Genomic DNA, 25017 nt, shown 5'->3' on the forward strand with positions numbered 1-25017 from the left:
CAACATTGTATTCCTTTTTAAATGTCTTCATGATGCGGAGAGGCACCAGGAGGCTTGCTGACCCTCCACCCTACTAGACAGCTTCCTGTGATGCAGGAAGGACGCGTGTATTCTCTGAGATGACCAGGATAGCGTCCGGGGGCGATTGATACTCTCGTTCCAGGTCAGGAGAGAGTGAGTCGATGGGTCTGGAGCTCAGGCCTCGTTCGACCGATATGAGTGCCCATGTAAGGTGAACTATTTTTAATAAGGAGGAGGCTGATTAGAGGCAGGTGAGCTGAAAGGGTCCGAGTGGTGCACATCCCTGGCTGGGTCAAGAGCACTTTTGGGTGTTTTCCCTTTCACAGAATGGGCTATTTCAAGAGTAGCTGCATCACTCATGCATTATGCAATGTGGTGCAAGTGCGACACAAGTCCAAAATGCGATTTATGAACCACACAAGGCCACCTTGCCTGGCCGTGACTGGCTTCATAGATATGGCGTGACGCAACCCAGCACGAATGGCTGCGCTGCCTTACTCTACCCTGGGAAGGCATTCCATGGGCATTGCATGGGAGCTCCCATGCAACTACCATGGCTTCTGATGCATTCCCAGAGTTACCCAAAGGGGTAGACCTGGGATTGCAGCAACGAGGAGAAATATCTATATTTCTCCTGGTTACTTCCTCTATGTGTGCTGCATTTTGCACCATGGTGAACGGGTGCCTCAGTTGGTGATAGGCAGCCAAACTAGCGCCAGCACAGGGATACTGATGTGTCTATCTGTAACGAAACTAGTGCTCATGTAAAGCGCTCTGACACCTCATATCTTTAGGTTGAGTTTGTGCTTTATATAAAACTCTAAAAAACACAAATTAAAGGCAGGAATGTGCCATATTCTCTTAAATACGGTGCATCCCTGCCCTTCCTCTTTAACGCCATACAGCAAGAGGCCTTTGCCATACGTATGGCCCTCAGTGCTCTGAATGCCCCTGGGCTTGCTCTGGTCCTAGAGTCCCGACCATGGAGGGCAAGAGGCCTCGCTGCACCGCGCTGAGTTACTTTGCCATACGCATGGCCCTCAGTGCTCTGAATGACCCTGGGCTTGCTCTGGTCCTAGAGTCCCGACCATGGAGGGCAAGAGGCCTCGCTGCACCGCGCTGAGTTACTTTGCCATACGTATGGCCCTCACGGCTCTGAATGCCCCAGGGCTTGCTCTGGTCTTAGAGTCCCGACCATGGAGGGCAAGAGGCCTCGCTGCACCGCGCTGAGTTACTTTGCCATACGTATGGCCCTCAGTGCTCTGAATGCCCCTGGGCTTGCTCTGGTCCTAGAGTCCCGACCATGGAGGGCAAGAGGCCTCACTGCACCGCGCTGAGTTACTTTGCCATACACATGGCCCTCAGTGCTCTGAATGCCCCTGGGCTTGCTCTGGTCCTAGAGTCCCGACCATGGAGGGCAAGAGGCCTTGCTGCACCGCGCTGAATTACTTTGCCATACGCATGGCCCTCAGTGCTCTGAATGCCCCTGGGCTTGCTCTGGTCTTAGAGTCCCAACCATGGAGGGCAAGAGGCCTCGCTGCACCGCGCTGAGCTACTTTGCCATACGCATGGCCCTCAGTGCTCTGAATGCCCCTGGGCTTGCTCTGGTCCTAGAGTCCCGACCATGGAGGGCAAGAGGCCTCGCTGCACCGCGCTGAGTTACTTTGCCATACGCATGGCCCTCAGGGCTCTGAATGCCCCTGGGCTTGCTCTGGTCCTAGAGTCCCGACCATGGAGGGCAAGAGGCCTCGCTGCACCGCGCTGAGTTACTTTGCCATACGTATGGCCCTCAGGGCTCTGAATGCCCCTGGGCTTGCTCTGGTCTTAGAGTCCCGACCATGGAGGGCAAGAGGCCTCGCTGCACCGCGCTGAGTTACTTTGCCATACGTATGGCCCTCAGTGCTCTGAATGCCCCTGGGCTTGCTCTGGTCCTAGAGTCCCGACCATGGAGGGCAAGAGGCCTCGCCGCACCGCGCTGAGTTACTTTGCCATACGTATGGCCCTCAGTGCTCTGAATGCCCCTGGGCTTGCTCTGGTCCTAGAGTCCCGACCATGGAGGGCAAGAGGCCTCGCTGCACCGCGCTGAGTTACTTTGCCATACGCATGGCCCTCAGTGCTCTGAATGCCCCTGGGCTTGCTCTGGTCCTAGAGTTCCGACCATGGAGGGCAAGAGGCATGCACAGAAGAGACATGTATTCCATCTTCTCTGTGGGTGTTGAAAATATTCAGGAGAGGTTATTTCATAGATCACGTCGCTTGTCTTCCATACTAGGGAACCATCCTAACTCCTGTTCCCAGGGATGAAGTCAAGCATCAGTCCTTGTGAGAAAGGACTTGAGTCTTATGCAACAAAGAGCAATAATACCAGCTCCACTGGAGCAGCTCGGAAGGGAGAATATTCTATTCAATTCATGGTTCAAAAGGTCTCAGGAATCTCAAGGCTAGTGCTGGGTTTAAAGAGGGTGAATTGTTGGGTGGAGACAATTGATTTGAAGAAGCTGACGTTGCAGAAGACCGTTGCTCTGACTTCCAATCACAAATATCTCTCCACCATAGAGCTACATGATGACTTCTTGCAACACATCCCGATCCACGAAAGTCACCAAAAATATTTGCTGTTCGCCGCAGGCAATCTGTATTTCCAGCTCAAAGTTCTCCCTTTCGGTTTACAATTAGTGCAAGGGCCTTCACCAAGCTATTGGTGCCACTGGTAGCATTACTTCAACTGCCAGCTGGTTCTCTCAGGATGAGGTGATCATAGGAGTGAGGCATCAATCAGACGATGCATTAGTGACTTTTCCGGACAAGAAGGTTCACAAGATCCAAACTTACATTTCAAGTCTTCTCTGCCTCAGCTCTCCCACTGCAGCAGATTGGTTACTGGTCCAGGGGGATCTGGCAGCAACAATATTTCTTGTCCCTTGGGCCAGGTTCCTTCTCCACAAGATCACAGGATAACCCCGGAGTCACTGGAGACCTGTATCGCAGAACCTCAATCTTTGTATCTCTCTTTCTCCAGTATTGGTTCAGGAGATACAGCAGTGGATTGATCCCTGAAATCTGTCGAAGGCTGTTCGCCTATCCCCACCTCCATCCATAATTATAAAAACAGATGCCAGTTTGGTAGGATGGGGAGCCCGGATGGAAAGCCAGCAGATTCAGAGGCTATGAACTCTTTCTCAGAGACTCCAATGGGAGGGAATCAGAAGCCACACTTCGAGGTCCGACACCATTTTCCCCAAATCCAGGGGGCAAGAGAGTGTTGATCATAACAGACAATATGACACAAAGTCATATATCAACAGGCAGGTGGGGTTGGGACCAGTCTCTTTTCCAAGATTGCTGACCAACTCAACTCTTCAGGTATGTAGAGGTGAATGTGGTTTCCATCTCGGTAATTCATATTCATGGGGTGCTGAACTCGACTGCGCACGATCTGAGTAGGATCATACCTGCCTCTCAGGAGTTTGTTTGAATCCCCTGGTGTTTGCTCAGTTTTCTGAATGTGGGTCACCAAATAATGGATCACGGTGCCTCTCCTCACAACTCTCCTTTGACAGTCTTTTGTACAAGGGGGAAGGAGAAGGGAACTCGGGGGGAGCATCCTTTCTCTTCCCCTGACTCAGGGCATCCTCTAAGCATTTCCTTTAAGGAACACGGGCTGCATTTAAAAAAAAAAAACAAATTGCTTAATTTAAAAGCAATCACAGACATGGTAGTCTGCTCACCCCAGCAGGCCAGCATCCCTGTGATTTTAGCGATTAGTAATTGGTTGCACATTGCAACCTGCCTCATTAATATTCATGAGGTAGGTCGATTTGCGATCCATTAGGAAACGCTGAATGAAACTCATGGAGTTTCATACACTCAAATAGCGATGACCAAATTGTGATTCGAAGCTATTCACAATTAGGTCACCGCTATTAGAATTAATGATACATGTATCCCTAGAGATCAAGTAGGCGGCTATCAGGGCCTTCAGAAGCTCATGGGGAAATCTTACAATTGATGAGTATTTAGTTCAGCATTTATTTAGGGGTTTAATAAAATTCATCCTCCTGCAGAGCCTTTACATCCCTCTTGGGGTCGCCTTCTGGTGCTAAAAGCGCTAAAAGGCCTGCCCTTTGAGGCTTTAGAACTAGTGGATATTAAAGTGCTGACATTAAAAACTGTATTACTGGTAGCAATAAAACCACCAGAAATCTTGGTAAGTTGGGTTCTTTAGCATGTAAGAGCCCATTTTTAGGTTGAGTGACAGCACGCATGCGCTGTCTGCAAGACGTGTTGTAGTCACTGTACAGTTTGCAACCCCACCTGCTGCATAGCATAGGCTACCATTTGCATCGCTCTTCTTTGCAGGCTCCTCTTTGGTCCTCGCTCCCGATACCTCACTTCTGTTCAAGGCTGAGGAGCACCGCAAAGTTCAGTTTCCTTACACTGGCATTTTTTATCTGTTGTTTGGGAGAACTCTTTTTCCACAACTACCTTTCACCCCAGATGTCTGTCTTAAGGTTTTTTCTTGCATTACATTTCTATTAAATGATTATTTTGATGGACAATTTTTGAAGGTAAAACATTCTTAATCGTATCCTCAAATAATCTGTATAATAAAAACAGATAATGAATTCCAAGTGCATCAACAGGCACAGTCACTCTGAAGTTTCGGTGTTGGTTTGCCATGCACGAAGAGAGGCTGACACCTGTTTTTAAAATTTCTATATAACTGTAAATGTCTTGCACACAGCACATGTTTTTGGGTGTCATGCACCTATGTGGTGACAAGCTGAGACTATCTATCCTGCAAGGCTATACAATACTGCCCAACAGACATTCATTATTAATCTATTTTGTAATTTCTCTGTTGCAATGAAAATTCAGTGTGGCAGTGTTCTGGGGGAAGCTACAACATCCACCTTGCTCCAGGGCCCAAGGAGGCTGCCCCTGTAATCATCATCACCACCACCTGCATCAGCAGCGAGCGCTACAAAGAGCGGTCTCATGTCTCATCGCGCGGGTCTTCTGGATTTGGTGCACCAGTGTTGTGGGGGAAAGTGCAACATCAACCTTGCTCCAGGGCCCAAGGAGGCTGCCCCTGTAATCATCATCACCACCACCTGCATCAGCAGAGAGCGCTACAAAGAGCGGTCTCCTGTCTCATCGCGCGGGTCTCCTGGATTTGGTGCACCAGTGTTGTGGGGGAAACTGCAACATCCACCTTGCTCCAGGTCCCCAGGAGGCAGTCCATGTAATCATCACCACCACCTGTTCCAACAGTGAGCGCTATAAAGCGCTTTCTCCCGTCCTGCAGGATTGCGCGGGCCACGCCGGGTCCATCCTTGTCCAGAAAAGCCAGGGCATGGCCACCGCCCGCTTTAGCCTGTCTGCCTGCATCCCTGCCTTCTTCCTTCCCTTGTAATTTCCCATTGTCTCCTTTGTTTTCCCGCCTAAAACATCTGCTGTTACAGATGTTATAAATGTGTCATTGTGTACCGTCTTGGGAAATGATCAAATTCTGCAATAGAGTGTAATAGACCTCATCTGCGTGCACCAGTACTGTCATAAGTAAGATAATGAATTGGTATTGGTGCCGCAGTTGGTAATTGGGTTAGAGGAAGCTTCTCCACAAGCCTCAGTTCTCAACCTGACTGCCGCTCTTACTAATCTATTAACTCAGCTGGCTCTTTTACAGCTAGTATATATGGGTAGCATAGTATAGTAAAATTGGAAGTGTGTGGTCCCATTTTAGGTCGAGCGGCAGCATACATTCGCTGTTTGCAAGACGTGTTGTAGTCACTGTAATGTGTGTTTTACACAACAACTCCTTGCAGAGCTTGTGTTTGCACGGTCCAGAAGGTGCGCACGACCATCATTGAGGCAGGGAGCGGATAGATCAGAATGGTTGTATATTTAAATATGTTGCACAGGCAAGACTTTTCAAGGGCAAATGAGCAACTATATCCTATCCCTACCGCCTATCAAAAAACGTTAATCTGTTAGGATACGGACTCCATTTTGGTCAGCACCTACGAGGAACTGTCCCATAGCACGTGACCCACTTCTTTCTGACCCTCTACCTCTGTCTTTCTCACTACTGTTCTCTATCTTCTCTACTCCTCTCACGTGCATTCCAAGCATAAGCCCCTTACCTCAGTGTCTTTTTACCGCACCCTTCCTTATCAGGTAAAACACATTAACATTTACAATGCCAATAACTCTAACTCAAAAAAATGCGAGACCTATTGCATTTCCACGGCTTGCTTAGAGTGTTGAGGATAGCATTGCACTACGCCTGGGCGCCTCATTTGTTCCCAAGGTAAATTCTTCATTCCACGGAGAGCAAGAGGTTGTCATTACAGGCTTTTTCCCTTCTTCTGGTAATTTGGGAGAGGTGAGGCTGCACAGCCTTCATGTCTTCATCTCTGTACAGGGTGTCCTCCTTTAGAGACGCATCCTCTTTTTTTGCTAATTGTGGGCCGGCAAAGAGGGGATATAAGCCAATCTGTACAGCCACTTAGCAGATGGATTTGATTTTTGACCCCCTTAGCAAACAAACCTGCCCCTCTAGGAATTCAAGGCAGGACGACTAATGCCAGGTTCTCTGTCCGAGAGTCAGGGGTTGAGCCATGTAGGGCAGCTACTTGGCCAACTTCCTTTACATTTTGTTAACAATTATAGAGTGATGCAGTTCAGGGTTCTTTCCTCTATGAAGTGAATAGAGGAGAACTGCATATCTCATATATTATTAAAGTACTGTGCATTCTATTGATGTTGTTCTGAAATAGCTTTCATACATCTGATAGTGTAATGAATTCAAGCAAGGGAGGGACGATGAGCTAACGCTTCAATTGATTACCGGTAATTGCATTACTCTGAGTCCTATCCCTCGCTTCAGTTCATTACCTACCTCCCTGCCCCCCTGTCCTCTCCAGGCCACATTGGTATGTTGTGTCTGTTGCTTTCTGCAAAAACAGGACGTGTGGGGGCGTTTTGATACTGGTAATTCAATGTGGTGACTGGTGGTGTCTGTGGAGGCAAGACTGCCGCCAAGTGTAATGAATTGACGCGTGGGAGTATGACTAATAATGCAGTGCAACTACTGGTAAGTAATTGAAGCATTTCCAGTCACCAGGCTTCATGTATTTGTTCTGATTTCATTTATACTCCTTGTCCCCAATACAGAAGGTAAGACTAGGCCCAGCTATGTCACTCTCTGAAAATCAGTTCCAAACCAGTAGCCACAGCCTTTTGTAAAAAAAACCTTACTGGTCGAATATATCACTATATCCCTTTTCAGAAGAAGAGCTCCTTATGTGCCTCTGCTCTCAGTGCTATAAAGCGGCTCTTAGATGATGGGGGCAGTGTTTTAGGCACTGGAATAGATGCATCAATAAAACTTGGGGTTATCCTGGATGTTTCATGTGCACGGGATTATGCAATTGACACTGATTTGTTGACTCCTTTTTGGATGAACAGGGGTTATGTTAAGTTTCTGGAGTAATCGCCTTCTTAACAAGCAATGTCCTTGTTTTTTAGATGCATTAAACGGATTTTAATCGCCAAACTGGATTTTACACGATAAAGCCCCTTCAAATGACATGTAATAGTTATGTTGATATATGTACTTCTATCTGAATACGTGATGTCAATTTCTTACTTGTCTGAGTGAATGCGCTCTTAGCATTGTGTTAACGATGTATAGTGTATATTATAACCCCTGCCCCTTTCACTTCAATGCTTATGTTTCAGTATTAACCTTTGTCTCTTCTCCATCTTGCTCCAGGTCCTCACCGTCAAGCGCTTTGAAATGAACGGCTTGCCCAAGGCGGTGCCATTAAGTTTACCTTACCAGGACTTCAAGAGGGATCTATCCCCCAGCAAGGAGCAGCTGAGAGTTCCCCTAAGGATCAAGAGGGTTGAGTTCTCCACGGTGGTCCTCATGGCCCCCTGCAGCCTGCCAGGGCCCCTCATTGAGATCAACGGGCAGGTTGATGAAAAAGGTGAGGAGGAGGAGGAGGAGGAGGAGGAAGAGGAGGAAGAAGTGGTTGCGGAGGATGAGGAAGGTGCCTTCCTGGGAGACGAAGTGGACCTGCACAGTGGATCCAGCAGCGAGGTGAGCCAGAAGAGCACAGAACGCAGCCAGGACGGCGCACCATCCACTCTCCTCGCCGATGACCAAAAGGATTCCAAGGGTCGGGCTTCAATGGCAGACAACGATTTGGAACTGGAGGAAGGCTCAAAAACCCTGGTGCTCTTTTCACCTGGAGACATGAAGAAGTCTCCTGTAACTCACGACTTGATTCCTGATGTTGATCTTGGGACTCTTGCTGCACTGACGCCCCAGAGTGAGAGGCCCCAGCCCACGGGGAGCCAGTTGGATGTATCAGAGCCGGGGACATTGTCCTCAGTCCTAAAATCAGAGCCAAAGCCACCTCTTGCCCCGGCTACCACCTCCTCCCCTTTTACCAAAGTTGAACGCACATTTGTCCATATTGCTGAAAAGACTCACCTTAATGTCATGTCTTCCAGTGGTCAGATGGTGAGGCACGAAGACTACTATCCCTCTGGCCAGGTTGAAGAGCCAATCATGGAGGAGGAGGTAGATGAATACGAACTCTTAAAAGAAAATGGAAGTATTAACTCTGCTGTAGAAGTCGGTGAGATTGAGAGCTGTAATTCTTTTGCGAATCACATAGAGACCTCTGCAGATCTGGTGGAAGGACCGGTCTTGTCCAATGGCTTCGGCCTACCTGAAGAACATATCCACAGAGACAGCTTGGAGATTGTTTCCAAAGAAACTGGGAAGTTAATGTTGGAGGAACAGAGATTGGACACAACGGGTCTTCAAACAGAAAGCCTTATTACTGCAGAGATATCCCGAGGAGACCTGAAACAGGGCCTGCCAAGAACTTTGAGGTCCACATTTAAAAGCCGCATCCCTGTGCTGTTCTCTGAAGAGGAGACAGGCTCGGACCTCTCTGGCTCACACCCTGTCAAGGAGCGATTCCTCAGGAGAGCCAAGCAGCCTGACCTAGCACGATTAGTGATGGAAAAGAGGCAGAATCGGCTCATAAGGATGTCCTCAGGGGCATCCTCCTCAGCCTCCTCCAGCGATGAAAGGAGGTGCCCCTCTGAGACCCTATCGACCACAGGCTCTGAAGAGGACACTCACCATTCTGAAAATGTAGGGAAGACCACTCACCTGAGAAGAGAAGATTCCATGTCAAGCACAAAGAGCAGGATCCCACGGCCCATCACGCCCACAAAGATGACGTCTGCAGAGTGGAAGCGCAGTGGCCACACACCGACTCCTTCGCCAGCCCTGGAGCCAGCTCCTGCACTGAGGTAAGAACTTTAAGGTTGACCCGCTCCAGTTACGTATGGATAGCTCTGGTATCAGTCCTGGTGCCTTCAAGAGCTTATAATTGAATCCACAGAAATATCCGGCCTGCACGGGTCTGTCTTGAAAGGATAAGGCTGTAGAGATACTGTCCTGGAATTATATCTAGCTCTGCTTTTTGGCTCGCCTGTAAACCTCCTGTTACAGACCCCTCTGGCCGCACTTACTGACCACCTTCGCTCGGTACTGCTTTTGTGACAGTGTTACAGGATCAGGCCCCTCTCAACCCTGTCAATGTTTCCATGTGTAACAGTCTGGTGATTAGTGAAAGGTATGTTTACTAGAGACCTCATAAGAAGGGTATTTCGTAATAAAATTATTGATTTATTTTTGTTCAGCTCAGACATTGTCCAATGGGCTTATGGAGCGCATCACATGGGAACGCATTAGTACATCATCTAGGGTAAATCAGTAGTATAATGCATGTTCTCACGCTTTCATAGGCAGATAAACATGTCAACATTAAATGAAGAAGATGATGAATGTGCACACAGGTTAATTTGATTCGTACAGCATTACCGTCAGCCAGCGGGAGAGGAAGGCAGTAGTCGAGTGTAGATTCCTCATGGTATCAGTGAATACAGCAGTGTGTGTAGGGAGGAAGGGTAGGATAGAGTAGAGTGAGCAAGACAGGAAATGACATCATGGGCATTTAGAGGCAATGTCCAAGAGAGTCAGAAGAAGATCACCTTAGATGGTTGACAGTCCACCTGGGCAAACGATGGATGATTGAGGTGGAGGCCTCCTTGTAACCCTGGACCTCTCAAGTGACTTCGAAACAGTCAAGCATCCCACCCTCATACGCACCCTGGATTCTCAAATAGAATTCACTGGCAATGTCCTTCACTGGCTCTCTTATCTTTCCAATTGAAACCAGCTTTTTCACTTTGGCACCTCCAGACCCCAAAAAGATCCCCGTAACCTGCAGAGTCCCCCAAGGTTCCATACTGCCCACAGTCTTCTTCAACCTGTACATGGAGGATCTCAGTGCTCTACTCACAGTTAACAGCAGAATCACCAATCAGCAGATGATGCACAACTCTACTTTTTAAAACATTGTCTTTATTAGATTTTCAGGTAGCAAGGGACATTTAACAATTTCATATTATCAAAAATCACATCGCCAAGTCACATTGAATAAACATTGTTACAGAGTTGTTTTGTCTTCACATAAACGTGGAGATTGGGGAGCATGACTGGGTGGGCACCTCGATATAGGATATCTACCAGTGGAAATAATACTGGTGTCTTGTTCAAGAGTGTGGAGATACGTTCGGTAAGGCAGCCAAATATCTTTGGGGCGGGAAGTGGGGGGCAGGAGACGGGCAGAGTCCCCACCAACACTCTCACACACCGACTCATACTCTCCAGCCACTCTGAAGAAGTGCGCGGCCTGGCGTTTCCCCAGTGCCGTGCAATTTCCCACTTACCCAGCACCAGTAACTTGGGCCTGTGGCTGATAGAAATACGTTGTATTTACACGTAACTATAGGTCCAGCCGTATCAGTGAGTGGTAGCCCCAGTTCCATTGCCCAAACATCCCACACCCGTGCAGTGGTATCAGGTTTCAGGGCAATGCATGAACGGTGTATTCTAGACATCATATAGTCTCCGTCTGTGTCAGTGACCGCTATCTTCAGGGGTGTGAAATCCTCAGGGGGCAGTGGATAGGAGGGCATAAGCGATCGCAAAGTGTTCTGGAGTTTTCAGAAAACAAAAAGGTCCATATATGGGATGCCCCATGTCTGTGGGTCTTCAGTCAGGTGTAGGGCATGGCCATGTGGGAAGGTCGCCAATGGTGGATAGGTTATGCTGGCGTACTGTGCGTTGGACTAATTTTTCCCATGTGAGTGGGAGCCATGGGTTGTTGTGGAGGGGGGCATTAGAGTAGAGGGGACGCTGCCTAGCATGTGTTGTAACCTGCGCCAGGCCTAGTGTGTTGTAGATACAGTCTGGGTGTCATTGTCATCCGACGGCATGCCCTTGGGCAGTATCTGTGAGTGTAGAAGTCCATCTAGTGGAGCACATTCAGGACGGAGATATGGGATGCAGGCATCTGGAGGGTACCAGCGATGAGCACAGTGGCACTGAGTGGCTAAATAATATAGACAGAAATTGGGAACCCCAAGCCCTCCACACTTGTAGGGAAGAGTAAGGGTGTCCCAGCGGACCCGGGGGCGAGCTTCCGCCCAGACCAATCATATTAGTATGCCACGTAGAGTAGGAAAGAAGGATTGTGGCAGGGAGATGGGCATGTTAGAGAAGAGATATAAAAAGCGGGGAAGCACAAACATCTTAATAAAGAACACAAAGCCAGCTATCAAGAGGGGCAGCCGTATCCAATGATCCACCTGTGCAGTGAGGTCAGCCACTGCCGGGTCGTAGTTACCCTGTAAAATTTGGTCTCTATCTCTGTGGAAATGGATGCCCAGGTATTTGGGGCCTTCCATAGCCCATTTAAGGGGATAGTCTGCAGGTGGTTGTGGGGCAGTATCTGTCAATGGGAAGAGCTCCAATTTTGCCCAGTTGATGCGGACTCCAGAGAGGTCCCTTTAGCGCGCAATCTCCTGCATGAGTAGAGGTAGATTGGCTTGCAGATGTCTAATGAAGAGCAGGATGTCCTCTTCATAGAGAGAAGGCAATGGGGGATCGCGAGTACGTTGCAACTCACGGTGTGAGTGACGATCTTGCAAAACACCGACCAGCTGGACCATTGCAATTGTAAAGAGGAGGGGGGATAGCGGGCAGCTGTGCCGTGTGCCACATAGTATTGGGAATGCGTCGGTAAGTGCGCCATTAATCCGTAGACAAGCCATGGGGTTAGTATGTAAGAGCATGATCAGGGAGAGGAACAGGAGGGGGATGCCAAGTTTACAGAGGACAGCTCGAAGAAAGGACCATTTGAGAGAATCTAATGCCTTTTCAGCATCTAGCAGGGCCACAGACTATATTGAGTAGAGCGAATATAGTTCAGAGGTTGAGCGAGGTAGAGAGATGTGGAAGGAAGCCGGACAGGCTGGGGAGATAGTTTGCTCCATCAATAGAGCTAGCCTAGAGGCAAGTATTTATTGCTAGTATTTTATTATCTAAATTTAGCAATGAGAGAGGTTGGTAGGAGGCCCAGACCTGGATATCCAGGGCCTATATAAAGCTGAGTCCAACCAAGATAGTATACCTGTTTTTTGCCAAGAACAACAAACAAGAGACAGTACAATTCTGGCTCAACAACATGAACTTTTATGGCTTCGAACCCCAACTCTCACTGAACGCCAGGCACTTGGATTCACCTTGGACACCAATCTCATGCTCAAGTACACATTGCCAAAAAACAAAGCCCCAATGGTACCATATACCGCAGAATGTCTCATGAAGGGCCTTTAGGAAATAAGATCACATCCCCCCAGCCTAATGGAACTCCATTGCATCCCCTTGCCAGCCCGCACCATCTTCAAGACCAGCTGCATCATTTATAAAGCCATTATGACCATGACTCCTGCTTATCTGGGAAACAAGTTCTGATGGTAAATGTTAGGGCCCCCCAAATGAAAGGCCTGACGTATAGCTGTGATAAAATTAAAAGATACCATCCTCGCAGAGCATTGAGCTCCGCCAACCACAACTTGCTATGCATTTCCAAGATCAGCAGAGCTAGAGCAGGTGGTTGGTCCTTCTCTTATCTGTCCCGAAGCTCTGGAATCGTCTACCTGAGAATCATAGAAGCGCTACTTGAGAGGTTGCTCATAATACTCTTCTGAAGACCCGCCTTTTTAGGTAGACCTGTCTTGGGTCTGCCTCACATTCCGCATTCCTTTAGTTTCTCCTAGTATCTAGCGCCAGAATGTTCCGTTTGGAGCAGCAGGTTCGTGCTCTATAAACGTATTTATTCATTCACTCATTCAAGCTGCACATCTCCGGTGGTTCTCAGCACACTTTGGAGAAGAGGAATCCTCATATGTTGCACCGAGGGATGAGAATACTTTAAGAGACAAATGTTATAATTCTACAGCAGAGATGGGAGAGATCGATTGGGAAATAGCCACAGATTTTTTGAATAAATTACTCATTGCAGCGGAAGGAGACAGTAGAAACAGCTACGGTGGGAGGGAGTGTCCTGTGGTAGGGGCGGTCACTTCCTGTGAACTCTTGCCAAACGATTTGCTTTTGAGGAAGGCTGTGGATTTTTTTGGAAGGGCCTGTCAGCATCTGTTCGACTCATGGTCACCAGAGATCCCATTTTATTTTGCCAGATTGAGTGAAAAAACTTAGAAAACAAAGATTACTGAAAGAATACCAGTACCTGTTAATGCGAGAAGAGATGAGACGTGTATGATGGATTCCAGGCTACTCATTTAAAGTAACTTTTGAGCTCTATATTACGTTGTATTTTGTGTATCCACTACTGCATTTCTCTTTTTCCCTTCCAGGCATCACCCACCAAGACCCACCAGCAGTGCAACTGGAACAACCATACACACTGACCATCAGCCCAAACAGACGCCAGCCCGAGAGCCTACAGTGTCTGCCTCCCCTCCGCCACGCAGCACCTTGCGGAGGCCCAGCTTCGGCCCACCTCGAAGCCCTGTGCCACCAACCCGAAACATCAGTGCTTCTCCCCGGAGCCCATCCCTAACCAGAACAGAAACCCCATCTCCCGCTCGGCAACGAAGGCAAGCTCCCCTTCCTCCACAATTGCCTTCTCAGCCAAGGGCTCAACCCTTGACGGCCAATGGGAACTCTCCTGCATCACCCAACATTGGGAGCAAAGGACAGAGGCTCAGACACATCTCCCAGAGCCCCCCAACCAAAGGTAGACCTGTGGCCAGTGAAGGAAGGGCCGTGGCCAGGTAATGTCTGTCTGAGGTCAGGTGAGGCCAACTGTACATCTCAACTCCACTGAAAATGCTGCATCACAGGGCTGCGGGGGAGCTGGCAGCTGTCACTCTTGTGCACGTGCACGCCCATAAGTCTTACAGGTGGATTCTCAGCATCCGGATACCCTGACTCAGATCCGTAGGACGCAAGAGAGAGGATTGCAGAAAACAGCTACCAAGGAAGCGCGGAACACGGTCGCAATGATCATCGTACCCACTCTCCAGCACTCTCTGCCATGCACACCTCTCCTCTTCCGTATCACCATTTCACCATTAGGTTATACCACCAAGTGTTGGAGGAAGGTTTTAGGGGTCCAGAATAGTTGAATAGGCACCCCGGTGTTTTGTAAGGCTATGACTTTTGTTCATATGTACCATGTGTCACACGCGACAGCTTAGAATAGCGAAGAATATTGCCTTGACAATGCCACCCCAATAAGCCCTTAATCGGGACTCCCCCTCTGGAGACCCAAGCCACAAGCTGACCCCATGGGTGTGCAATTATTCACAAATATTTGCCTTTTTCTTTTTTGCTTCGATAGCTTCAAGCGAAAGCGTTTGGATTATCCTGGAGAATGTCTCTTCCATAATGGTCATACTCTGCAGAGTGGATGCTTTTAGTTCTTATCCATTTTAACATTGAAATTGTTAGAGAAAACTCTGAGCGGCAGCAGCTGGCGGCACCAGGTTAGTCAGCTGGTGCAGGTAGAAGACATGTGAAAGAACATGTTCTAGAGGCACAATCCCATCTCCAGGAATGTTTTACCTTAGGCAGTTTGGTAACTGAGCCAGGTAAATACAGCTCTGTTTTATGAAATCTGCACAGTATCAAAGTGTACACCCCCTGGCCCCATACACCTCACACACAGATCAAAACTGTGGGGAGTACATAGAATTTAGATCCGCCCCTTGTCCTTGGGGCCAATATGTCCCATCAAAGACTAGAATCCAGCATGCCAGCTGCCGCCAAGTGTCCCAAGCCATTCTGTTCTAGAAAGCTGCCTGCTTGTCGTCCTCACACTAAGTGCTGGTGGCAGGCATGTGTCTGTCACTCACCCAGCTGCTCTCCTGAGTGGAGTGACACTACCAGTAGAGCTTGTCTCATTGAGACCTTCCTCCTGCTTGTCAAATTCAGGACATCTCAAGCTTCCATAGAGTACCCCAGAGTGGGCAAGTGATGGGTTTCCAAAGTAAAATCCCTCTTCAGAGAAAAGGTTTACTGCCATCTTGTGCACGGTACCACATGACACGGAGGGCTTGTATCCTGCAGGTGGATATGTGATGATACAGGAGGTCGGATGAGTATGCACGGGTCCTTCGTTGGTGATCCAGTCTTGATATAGGTACAGGGCACAGTACACACAGGTCCAGAGGCAGAGAGATGGAAATAATTCATATTTTGTGGCCAGTGGTTGGTATAAGGTCAGAAGAGGTGGTGGCTGCTTCTTTGAAGCATTGCCTTCTGAAACAGTTGTACGTTAGCTGGTACCTTCACGGCTAAGATGACCTCAAACATTTCTAAGATGCTGCGGAGTCTGCTTGTATGATGAATGCCTTGAGGTGATAGAGATAGAAATTTAACTAGATACATCATAGATGCCTAACATAAAAATTACATTGTCAGTGATTAGTTATGGTGAAAAATCTCTATTACATAAAGATGGTAAACATATACAGCAGTCAATTTTAACCTCAATTTAAATCCTGTTCAACTGTAAACATCACGAAAAGCAGGCCATCATTACGATCCATGTTTCCCCATCACATGCGATGTAGACGTATGGGCTGGGGTGAATCGTACCTTCTTAGTACTGCTCACTCTTAAATCCTAAAACCTTTTGAGACATCAATAGAATCAAACAATTTGACATGTTTTTTTTTTCATTGCATATGTAGTTAGCCTTCTTCAGGGCAAAATATATTTTCATATTATACAAAATGCACATCTTCTTTTTAACAGTATGCTTTTGATAACCATCTGATCGCGAACAATTTGAACCTCAATATTTTATCTTTATACATTCAATTACATATTTTCCACACGATATGTGATCCGCAGTCATACTCAATCTATATGGCTATAAGGACTTCACTATGATCTCTCTGTAGAGCATCATATTCTATTTGTTTTTGTTTATTTATAACATTGAAAATCTTGTTTTGTACCATAACTCGTTCCCTGCTATTACACAAATTAATATTTTCTTTTCTTTGACGTCTAGTATTCTGGTGAATATTTGACCAGCCAAAACATATCTTAACCTTCTTCTTCAATGAAATAGTAGCACCGAACATGAATAATATGAGAAAATATGAAATGATACATATATAGATAAAAAGGACCTTCCCAATGCAGGGAGCCTCTGGCGATAGGGGACGGTGTCAGCTCGGTTACGCGGTGTGACATAGCAATGGTTGGCATCTCCAAACTTATGTATGTAAGTAAATGAGGTCACGGGTGAGATCTCATTCTTACCCTGAATGGATTCAAACCACGTTAAGAATAGTAGTCATGACCACATGGTACTAACATTTAACATACATGACATTTGTCCAGTGGCAGGTTTTGTGCTGCACTGTCACATGCAGCCTAGATCATATGATTAGGAAGTCTCCATCTGCGGGCTACAGGCCACACATAGCTCATTAACTGTGAGTGCCATCTGGAAGCTCAGGTTTTGGGGCTCTGTCATGTTCTGATGCTATCCAACTCACTGCCTAATGCTTGTCACAGTGCTGGAAGGTACCAGGGCTCAGTGAGAGTCTCAAGGGGGCAGATGGATGGAGAGATGGAGTGAGAGAGAGAGCCCTTTGGAGACTCACTCCTTCAGTGAGAAACAGGCTGTCGGGGGTTATAGGTATGAGTAGGGGTGGGAGGTAAACTCCAATCCTAGTGGAGTTTGCCAAGTTTTGGCAACTTCGCACTCTACTTGGAGCACAGAGTTTCAGGAAAAACTCCGTCATCCACTGCATGACGGACTTTTGTCTCGCGAGCGGCTCACCAATGTTAAGTTGCCGAGCGAGAAAATCGAATGCTAGACTGCCTCCTGGCGAGATTTCTCAACACAAGTGGTCGTGCCAGGTCGCTATCGCTAGTGTTGAGAAAGATGCTCCTTGAGTAGAAAATCTACTCGAGCGGCAGAAAGAAGCAATGCTCTTTGTAACGCTGCGTGATGCGATTCGCGCAGATTTCACAGTGCGAGACAAGGTCCTGGCGCTAAAAATCAGTGTGAGCAGCGTGACGTACTGAACTCCATTGCTCGCAGAACTCTGCGGAATCTCGCAGAGTTTTCAGGTAACTTCGTGGAATTCCGCAAGTTCCGCCCACTCCTAGTTATGAGTCAACAAAGGTGGCAGATGAATTGGAGGTAGGGATTGACAATGGTCTTCAATAAATTATTTAAACAATAATGCTTTGGAATCCAACAACATGCGTTGTCAAAGATAGAATGAAAGTTCTTACCTGCTACTGCTTGTCTGGCCACATGAGCCTAGGACCGAAGGAAGGATGCGAGCCACAGCAAACAGGAGAAAGGAGGAACAACGTCTAGAAGGGAGACAAATGCAGGGAAAAATGACAGCAATATATACAGTACTCAATGCCCAAGACTGGCTGCTAGTCAATATCAACTTATAACCTGAAGAAAATTAGGCAAAACTTTACTTTTAGCACTTTTCTAGTAGAGACATTTTGGAAGTGACTTGTAATTAGCATATTTAACAAGCAACTGCTGAGATTTGAGTGAATGTGACACCAGAAACATTTGAAAGCCTTTTCATAGTGAAGTGGGCCCATGGAAGAATACAGACATCATAAATGTCTGATTGAAATGAAATCCTAGCATCTCTTTTTTATTGTGAAATAGACATTGATCAAACATGGCAATGTGTTATTTTTCTGAGTGATTTCATGGTGACAACGAAGGGAGGAGTCTGGAATCACACTCTGCTCTGCTCTTGCAGCACTTGGTATGACGCAATCTTATCTAGTAAGCACCAGACTCGTACCCTGCCACAAAGATAGATGGTTTTTAGCGCCTCCAAGCACTGCTTATAAGGGCAACACTAACAGCAAAACAAACATGACCTCTTCACTTGGAATGTTTTCGGTTGCAAGCTTTCTTGAATCTCACCTGCCAGAGGCGCTGGTGCACAATGACTTTTCTTGTTGTTTATAATTAGTCCATTTATTCCTGAGAGAAAGAGAGAGACTTACCCAGTTGACCCATAAGGGCATGTATGTATGGATGGATGGATGTTTGAATGTAGTACTGGTATAGTGCAAACCTAGCTAGTGGCAGCAGAGCGCTGTATGCCGTATAATCTGATATTTCCCTGGTTACAGGCCCAACAGAAGACAATCTAGTCAAGTGACTTCAGGATGGGATTCTTTCTGGTGCGACCTTCCGTCCCGGGCATGATCATGCGAAGAGTCACACAGTGAAAGTTCTCATTGCTGAGTCACCCCAGTCTGGGGGTGCAGAGTCAGTCCCCAGATCACAGGCTTCACACACCATGGGACACTGCATCCCAGCTTCTTAGTGACAGCATACTTGCCTTTTCCTGACATTCCCAGACACAGTGGAGCATGGAGCTTGGTGCAGTCCGGCGTTGCCCCTAGGATACAACAAATAGGGCCATTATACTGCCGGAGGTGCAGAGTGTCTGATGGCTCCTCTGTTACCGCCTGCTTCTCACCCGGCTGTTAGTGTCAGGTGAGTGTAGAGAATTTATGGGGACAGCCTGGAAGTGCAGAGGGTAGGCGGGTGTCTACGTAAGCCGTGCAAGAGTCGTAGCAGAAGAGACGTTATGAGTTGGGCTTGTGTCCTCCCAAGGGGTGTCAGCCATGGAGGTGATTGGGGCACTGCCCTGGTGCTTAAGGCTGAGATTTAAACCCTATCAGGAAGGTAGAAGAGCACATTCTCATATCCCTGGTAAAATAATTGCACCTAAAGCCAACGCGACACAGCATTGCTGGCACTGTGTGGCTGCAGCAAGATTCCGCATTGCAATGCCTTCACGTTGAATTGTGACAAGCTCACCTGTGAATCAGCAGAGGGAGAACACCGTGCTCTGTCTAGGGCACATCTAAGACTTTACATTTCCTTCCATGAACTTTATCTAAGCATAGGGAAAAAAAGATGGTAGCCTCTTCAAAAGTCTTTAAAAATAATGTGTAGCAGACCCCAACGTCTACTGAGGCACCATCATACTTAAAAATAAAAAGAGAAGGTACCAGACATTACTTTTCAAAACAGTTTCACACACATAGTATCATCATTGGTCACACTGTCTTCTATGTAGGCTATTGTGGAAGTAAAACATATTTGCTCCACGATCGTGCTGTTGCCTATGTTAGAGAGTGCCAGTGGTAGTACACAGTCAGTGACATAGACATTGTACCACCATAAAGTCCCAACCCACCTCACTTTGCTCAGGTTTGTTCTCATTCTCATGTCTTTTGTAGAGTTTTTTGTAAGAATCCCTCCTATCACAGTTCTGCATCCTTTAAATCCTGCTGGATGTAAGAGGATTCCCCAGGACTTCCTGCTACCTAAATTTCTATCCCAGGGTCTATCAAACGTTTTGAACCCACCTATGCATGACAGGAAGGACTGTGGGTGGTCTGTGGGTGTGTGAAAGTGAATCTCCATCTGGAGGCGTCAGGTATTGAGCTTGTATTGTTTCTGCGTATGTGCTTGGCTTCCGGTTGTAATGCTGGTTGTGTCCCTGGTGCTAGTCTGTATGTGTTGTGTGTAAGACAGTAGCAAGGTCGCTGCCTGTTTTTCATGATCTGCGGGGAGCGATGGCACAAGATTGGTGTAAAAGAAATGCATGCCTTCAGTGGAAGTACCAGACAAGAAACAAATGAGTAATTGTAGGGCTTAAGACCTCACCAGCTACTCCCCTAGGTCATATACTCAATAAAAGTGCTAAAAAGTGTCCACTCTTCCATGGAGGTCTACACATGGAGAAACCCTGTCCCTCTTACAAATTTGTACAACTCTTTCCAATCAAGACCATAGGAAAAGCGTCATATCCAAAGAGGAGAGGAACACTATTAGCTGCCAAAGTCTCTCTCTTCAATCCAAGCCATTTAGTGAGTATATAGATATATACATATGTATTTCCATATTTATTCAACGAAGCAAACACAAATCAAGCGGGGACAGCCCATACTTCTGTGGACAGTATCTGAGAATAGACTCCAAGACCTTCACCTGTGTTCATCATCTGATGTATTAAGCACTGTATCTAAGTGAACATAGACTGATGCCAAGATGCCATTTCTGGCCTGTAAACTGAACCAGGGCTCCTGCCCACATCACAGTGGGCAAGAGAATGCTGCTGCGGCTAGCTTCCAACAGCTTGACATATCTCATGGCGTCCATTAGGGAAGCGGCTGCGAACGTTTACACATCGCCAAGTAGAATGTAAAACCTTCAACCAGTAAGGACAAACCGGGGAATACTGCGTTTGATACCCCCACAGTAACTGCATGGCAACGCCTCGCCATATCCCTGGCATGACCCATCGAAGCTGGCGCAGAGGGCCCCGTCGACTGCAAAATGCATCTCGCTTTGCTCTGGATTAGTCCCCACTTTTGCTCCACAAAGCTCGTCTTTCGCTCCAAAGGGATGGTGACATCGCTTGCGTGAATAATATTTAACTTATGAAAGCCCACCTTGGATTTGTTCTTAAACGGGATGCCTCCTCCTGCACCATTAAAGAAACGCCTGCCAGCTTTTGATACTTGTCTCTGTGTTTTTGCCTCGTCCTGTTGATGTCTATTGAGAAGTGGTTGGGGGGCAGTTTTGTTATCTTCTCTTATGACCATGTGGTGTCAGTACTAAGTGAATGACAGAGGTGGGCGGGCGGAACGGGAAACATTCTGTACACTGTAGTCAACACCATGATGTGCCTTCACACCAACATCACTACCCCAACTGCGATGTTACTATGTGTTCCTTTACCATACAAGTCGGTACAACGATTTGCTTTAAGGGGACACAATGTTGGGATGGTGTTGGATTTTAAGTCCAACATCTTCCCTACTGATACACTGACTGTAGTTCTAATAGTAATTTATACTATTCCAATGACCAGCACCCCCCTAAGGCAAGTCGCTGCAAAGACTTGCGTGGTAAAGGAACGCATGGTAATGTCGCAGTCGGGGTACTGACTGCAGAGTAGAAGCATGTGTGGGAAACGCATGAGGGGTTCCGTCATAAAACTGGGTGGAATTGTTGGGCAGGTGTTCACAAAGCGATGGGAATTTGACAAGGAAAGAAAGCAAAAGAGTAAAACCCTCTCACCTTGTATGGTTCTGTAGGTCTTCCAGAGCCCGGGGGTATTTATCACCTTCATTTAAATTGTAGTAAATAAGACTGCACTATGACTTGTTACTGTGATTTGGAGGCAGAGGTGCCACGGTCTTTAATAAAACTTCTCAACTCATGAGGGGTAGTTGGTGCGGCCCACAATGACGATGTACCATCTTCTTTGTCTCTCCCAGTTCAGATCAAGTCCCTCTCAATGACTGTACACCTTTCAGCAAGTGATAAGTGCCATTCAAAAACTCGGTTCTCAAACTAAGTTCCAGTTCTATAAAAATGTCCTTTCTGATAGACATTTTTTACCGCAGATTCCTCACCGGGTGGATTCTCCCAGGTGCTAGACTGGATCCAGAGAATTTGATAGCGATTTCTTCGCGTGCTGATAGGTGGCGTTGTGCAGCTCTGCATCGGATTTGTTACGCCCTGGGTGTGACGTTGCGAACACTATGGCGGGGGTGCAGCAGTGCCAGTCTCCCGACACCTCGATTACGACTCGGGCGGTCAGACCACCACATTCCCACTGCAGCCGCCAGAGAACCACCTTTCCCTGGCGTTGTTGCGGTGGTCAGGAGGCATGAATATGCTTGGCGGGTCTGCCACAGTCCTGCCAAGCACATTGCAAGTTTCCTTTCCTCCACGTTTTTCATGGCGGTTCCACTGCCATGAAAACTGTGATGGAAAGGAAACAAAGGGGTCCCTACAGGGCCCCCTGGTGCCTCATGCCCTGTGGATGCACACAGGAGGGCACAGCATTTGCCTTCCTGTGAGCATGCACACCAGTTTGTGCATGGCATGGAGTTTTTACTCCATGCCATGCAGGAACCGTTTTTGGCATTGCCACTGCGGTGCCCATTAACAGGGCACCGTCGTAAAAAACAAAGCCCGCCACACAGAAGGAAACTCATAATCTGGCGGGCAGTCCTACCATGGCTTTGGCGGTGTGGCGGCAGGATGGCCCTGGTGGCACACCGCCAAAGTCTTAATCGGGCCCTATATCTGCACTACCGCCATGTCGATTGCTTTCTTTTAATGCCTTCAGAGGCGCATCCAAAGTTCCATCGAATCCTATCAGTCTGAGGGTTTCCATTCCCTCATATTTACCCCAGTACAAGGGACATGTCCCCTCTCTCCAAACACCACAGGCTTTAAACCCTGCAAGGCTGAAGCCATCAAATGTCGGTAACAGACTCCCATGATGTCGGTCTCTGGTGCCTCGGCTCCAGGCATGACCCAGTGTTGTGCGAATGCTGCACAAAGATGAACAAGAGGAATGGAGGAGAGACATGGACTGGTGAATGCTGGTGGAAAAAGCAATATACGAGGGCAGCGGCTGCCCTGGGAAATGGATGAAGATTTGGGCAGTATGGGAAGCAAGAGATGGCCATCAAAGAAGAAGAATAGAATAACTTTATTGTACAGTTAATTAAAACTCACAATGTTAAAAACTTCCGTCATTAAAATCATTTAAACCTTGTTTTGCACAAATGTTATTAAGAGTAAAAGAAAAAAGGTATTTTACACACTATAAGATGGTATCAGTCTCAATTGTGTTATCTGTGTAGTTCCTCAACAGCCTGTTCCTTTATGAGATACAAATGCTGTTGCTTGCTGTTCTTCAGTGTTCCATATGGCCAGCTCTTACGTCTTCTGGCCACTATGTCAACGTACTTTGTCAGTCTGCAGTTCAGCTGGATCTCTTCGGGTGTAAAGCACAGCATCACAGCCGGCCTTATATCCATCACATTTGGGCAGATGCAAATTATGTGTATTAGGTCCTCTTTCAAGTCAAGTCAAGGAAAACTTTATTTCGGAGTATCTCCATAAAAGTACATAAAATGAATATAAAAACATTTAAGAACAATAGATAAAATGATTAAAAATGGTGCAGCCACACGGCTAATACGTGCTAGTTACATACAAATGAATCATATTGACATTTTTAGATACCTTTTCCGTTTGTGCCAAAGAGCCCCCAGAAATTTTGCCACAGCAAACACAATGTGTACAGCCATTTCGCTCTTAAGAATTCTGAAGGCTTCGTGGCACCTGGTGAAGCTCAGATTCCTACAGACGGGAATGATCCATTTTCTGCGCGCCTCAGTATAGCCCGGACAGAAAAATATAAGATGCAGCTCAGTTTCATCGCTTTCTCTGCATGCCGGGCAAATACTGGGTGTCGACACAGACCAGGAGCTAGTGAAAGCACGAATTGGCAAAGACCCGTGCCTCCATTGCAAATAAAGCTTCCTGATTATTGCAGGGTAAACATTGTCAAGGGCTAGTTCAAAGGTGTAAATACTCTTCATGTAAAGGAATTGATTTGTTAAGGACCCTAGAGATTTAGAAGGTCGAAGTGAGGGAGCCTTGGAATCGTAATACAATTTAGTTAGAGCTTTTTTAGAAAGCTTGGAACAGGCGTTGCAAGGATCGTTCCATAGTGCATCTAGACCTAGGCTCACCAAACTATTCCTTACGAATTTAAGCCAGGCAATGTTCCCCGAGTTTGGGAAGCTGAGAACTTCCTGAAAACCCTGTCTGTAATGAATCAATTCAGGCACCGTCCACAATCTACGCCAATAGATCACGGGACGAAGTGCCAATTCTTCCTCCAGGGGTCTAATGCCTAGGTCGAGTCTTAGAGGCACTAGAGGTGTACTCGGAGGAAGAGCTACTAGACACCTGAGGAATCTGTTCTCCTCCTTTGTCAAACTGTCCAGTACTTTGTGGCCCCATAGTTCACTCCCATATGTGACTGCTCCTCTGGCTTGTACCCTATAAATATGAAGAGGTGGGCCTATGGGTTTAAGGGTCGACCTGTTCTTCCCCAACATCCCTAGTATTCCATCGATATGTTGCACCAGTTTCATCCTAGCTTTCTCCTGGTGTGGACCCCACCCCAATTCCTCGTTGAGTGTAACACCGAGATATTCAAAGGTGTTTACTCGTTCGAGTATGTTATTCCCTATGCGAGGGATACGGTGGAACCTGGGTGGCGGATTGAAGGCCATAAATTTAGTCTTTAGAGTGTTTATCTACAATCCATGCTCTCTGCAGAAGTCCCCAAATCCATCCAACACACGCTGGATTCCCATCGGTGACTTGGAGAGAAGGAGGGTATCATCCGCAAACATAATTGCCGGAACCCTCCTTCCCGCCAACTTCGGGACATCCGAATTGGGGACCCCGTTGAGGTGGTCAATGACACCGTTGACAAAGAGGCAAAACAGGGTAGGTGCAAGTACGCACCCCTGTCTTACCCCTCTCTCAACGGGAAACTTATTTGAGAGTGCACCCTGTCTACCACACCTCACACGAGCATAGGTGTTTGTGTGGAGGCGGATGATCATGGTCAGAAGATCAGCTGGCACCCCAACATTCGCCAGGACTTCCC

The 25017-nt window shown here is 47.3% G+C and overlaps 1 protein-coding gene across 2 annotated transcripts in view; it reads left to right on the top strand.

Annotated features, from left to right (window-relative positions):
- The window catches only part of TTBK1 (tau tubulin kinase 1), a 585854-nt gene extending 564821 nt beyond the window's left edge, over nt 1-21033 (top strand). For both annotated transcript variants that reach the window (XM_085610162.1, XM_085610163.1), the window contains exons 14-15: nt 7802-9363; nt 13843-21033. In XM_085610162.1, coding sequence (XP_085466288.1) covers nt 7802-9363; nt 13843-14266 — 1986 coding nt within the window. In that variant the 3' untranslated portion in view covers nt 14267-21033. The remainder of the gene's footprint in view (nt 1-7801; nt 9364-13842) is intronic.
- The last annotated feature ends 3984 nt before the right edge of the window (nt 21034-25017 follow it).

This window comes from Triturus cristatus, chromosome 6 (assembly GCF_964204655.1).
Source record: "Triturus cristatus chromosome 6, aTriCri1.1, whole genome shotgun sequence".
NCBI classification, from domain to species: Eukaryota; Metazoa; Chordata; class Amphibia; order Caudata; family Salamandridae; genus Triturus; species Triturus cristatus.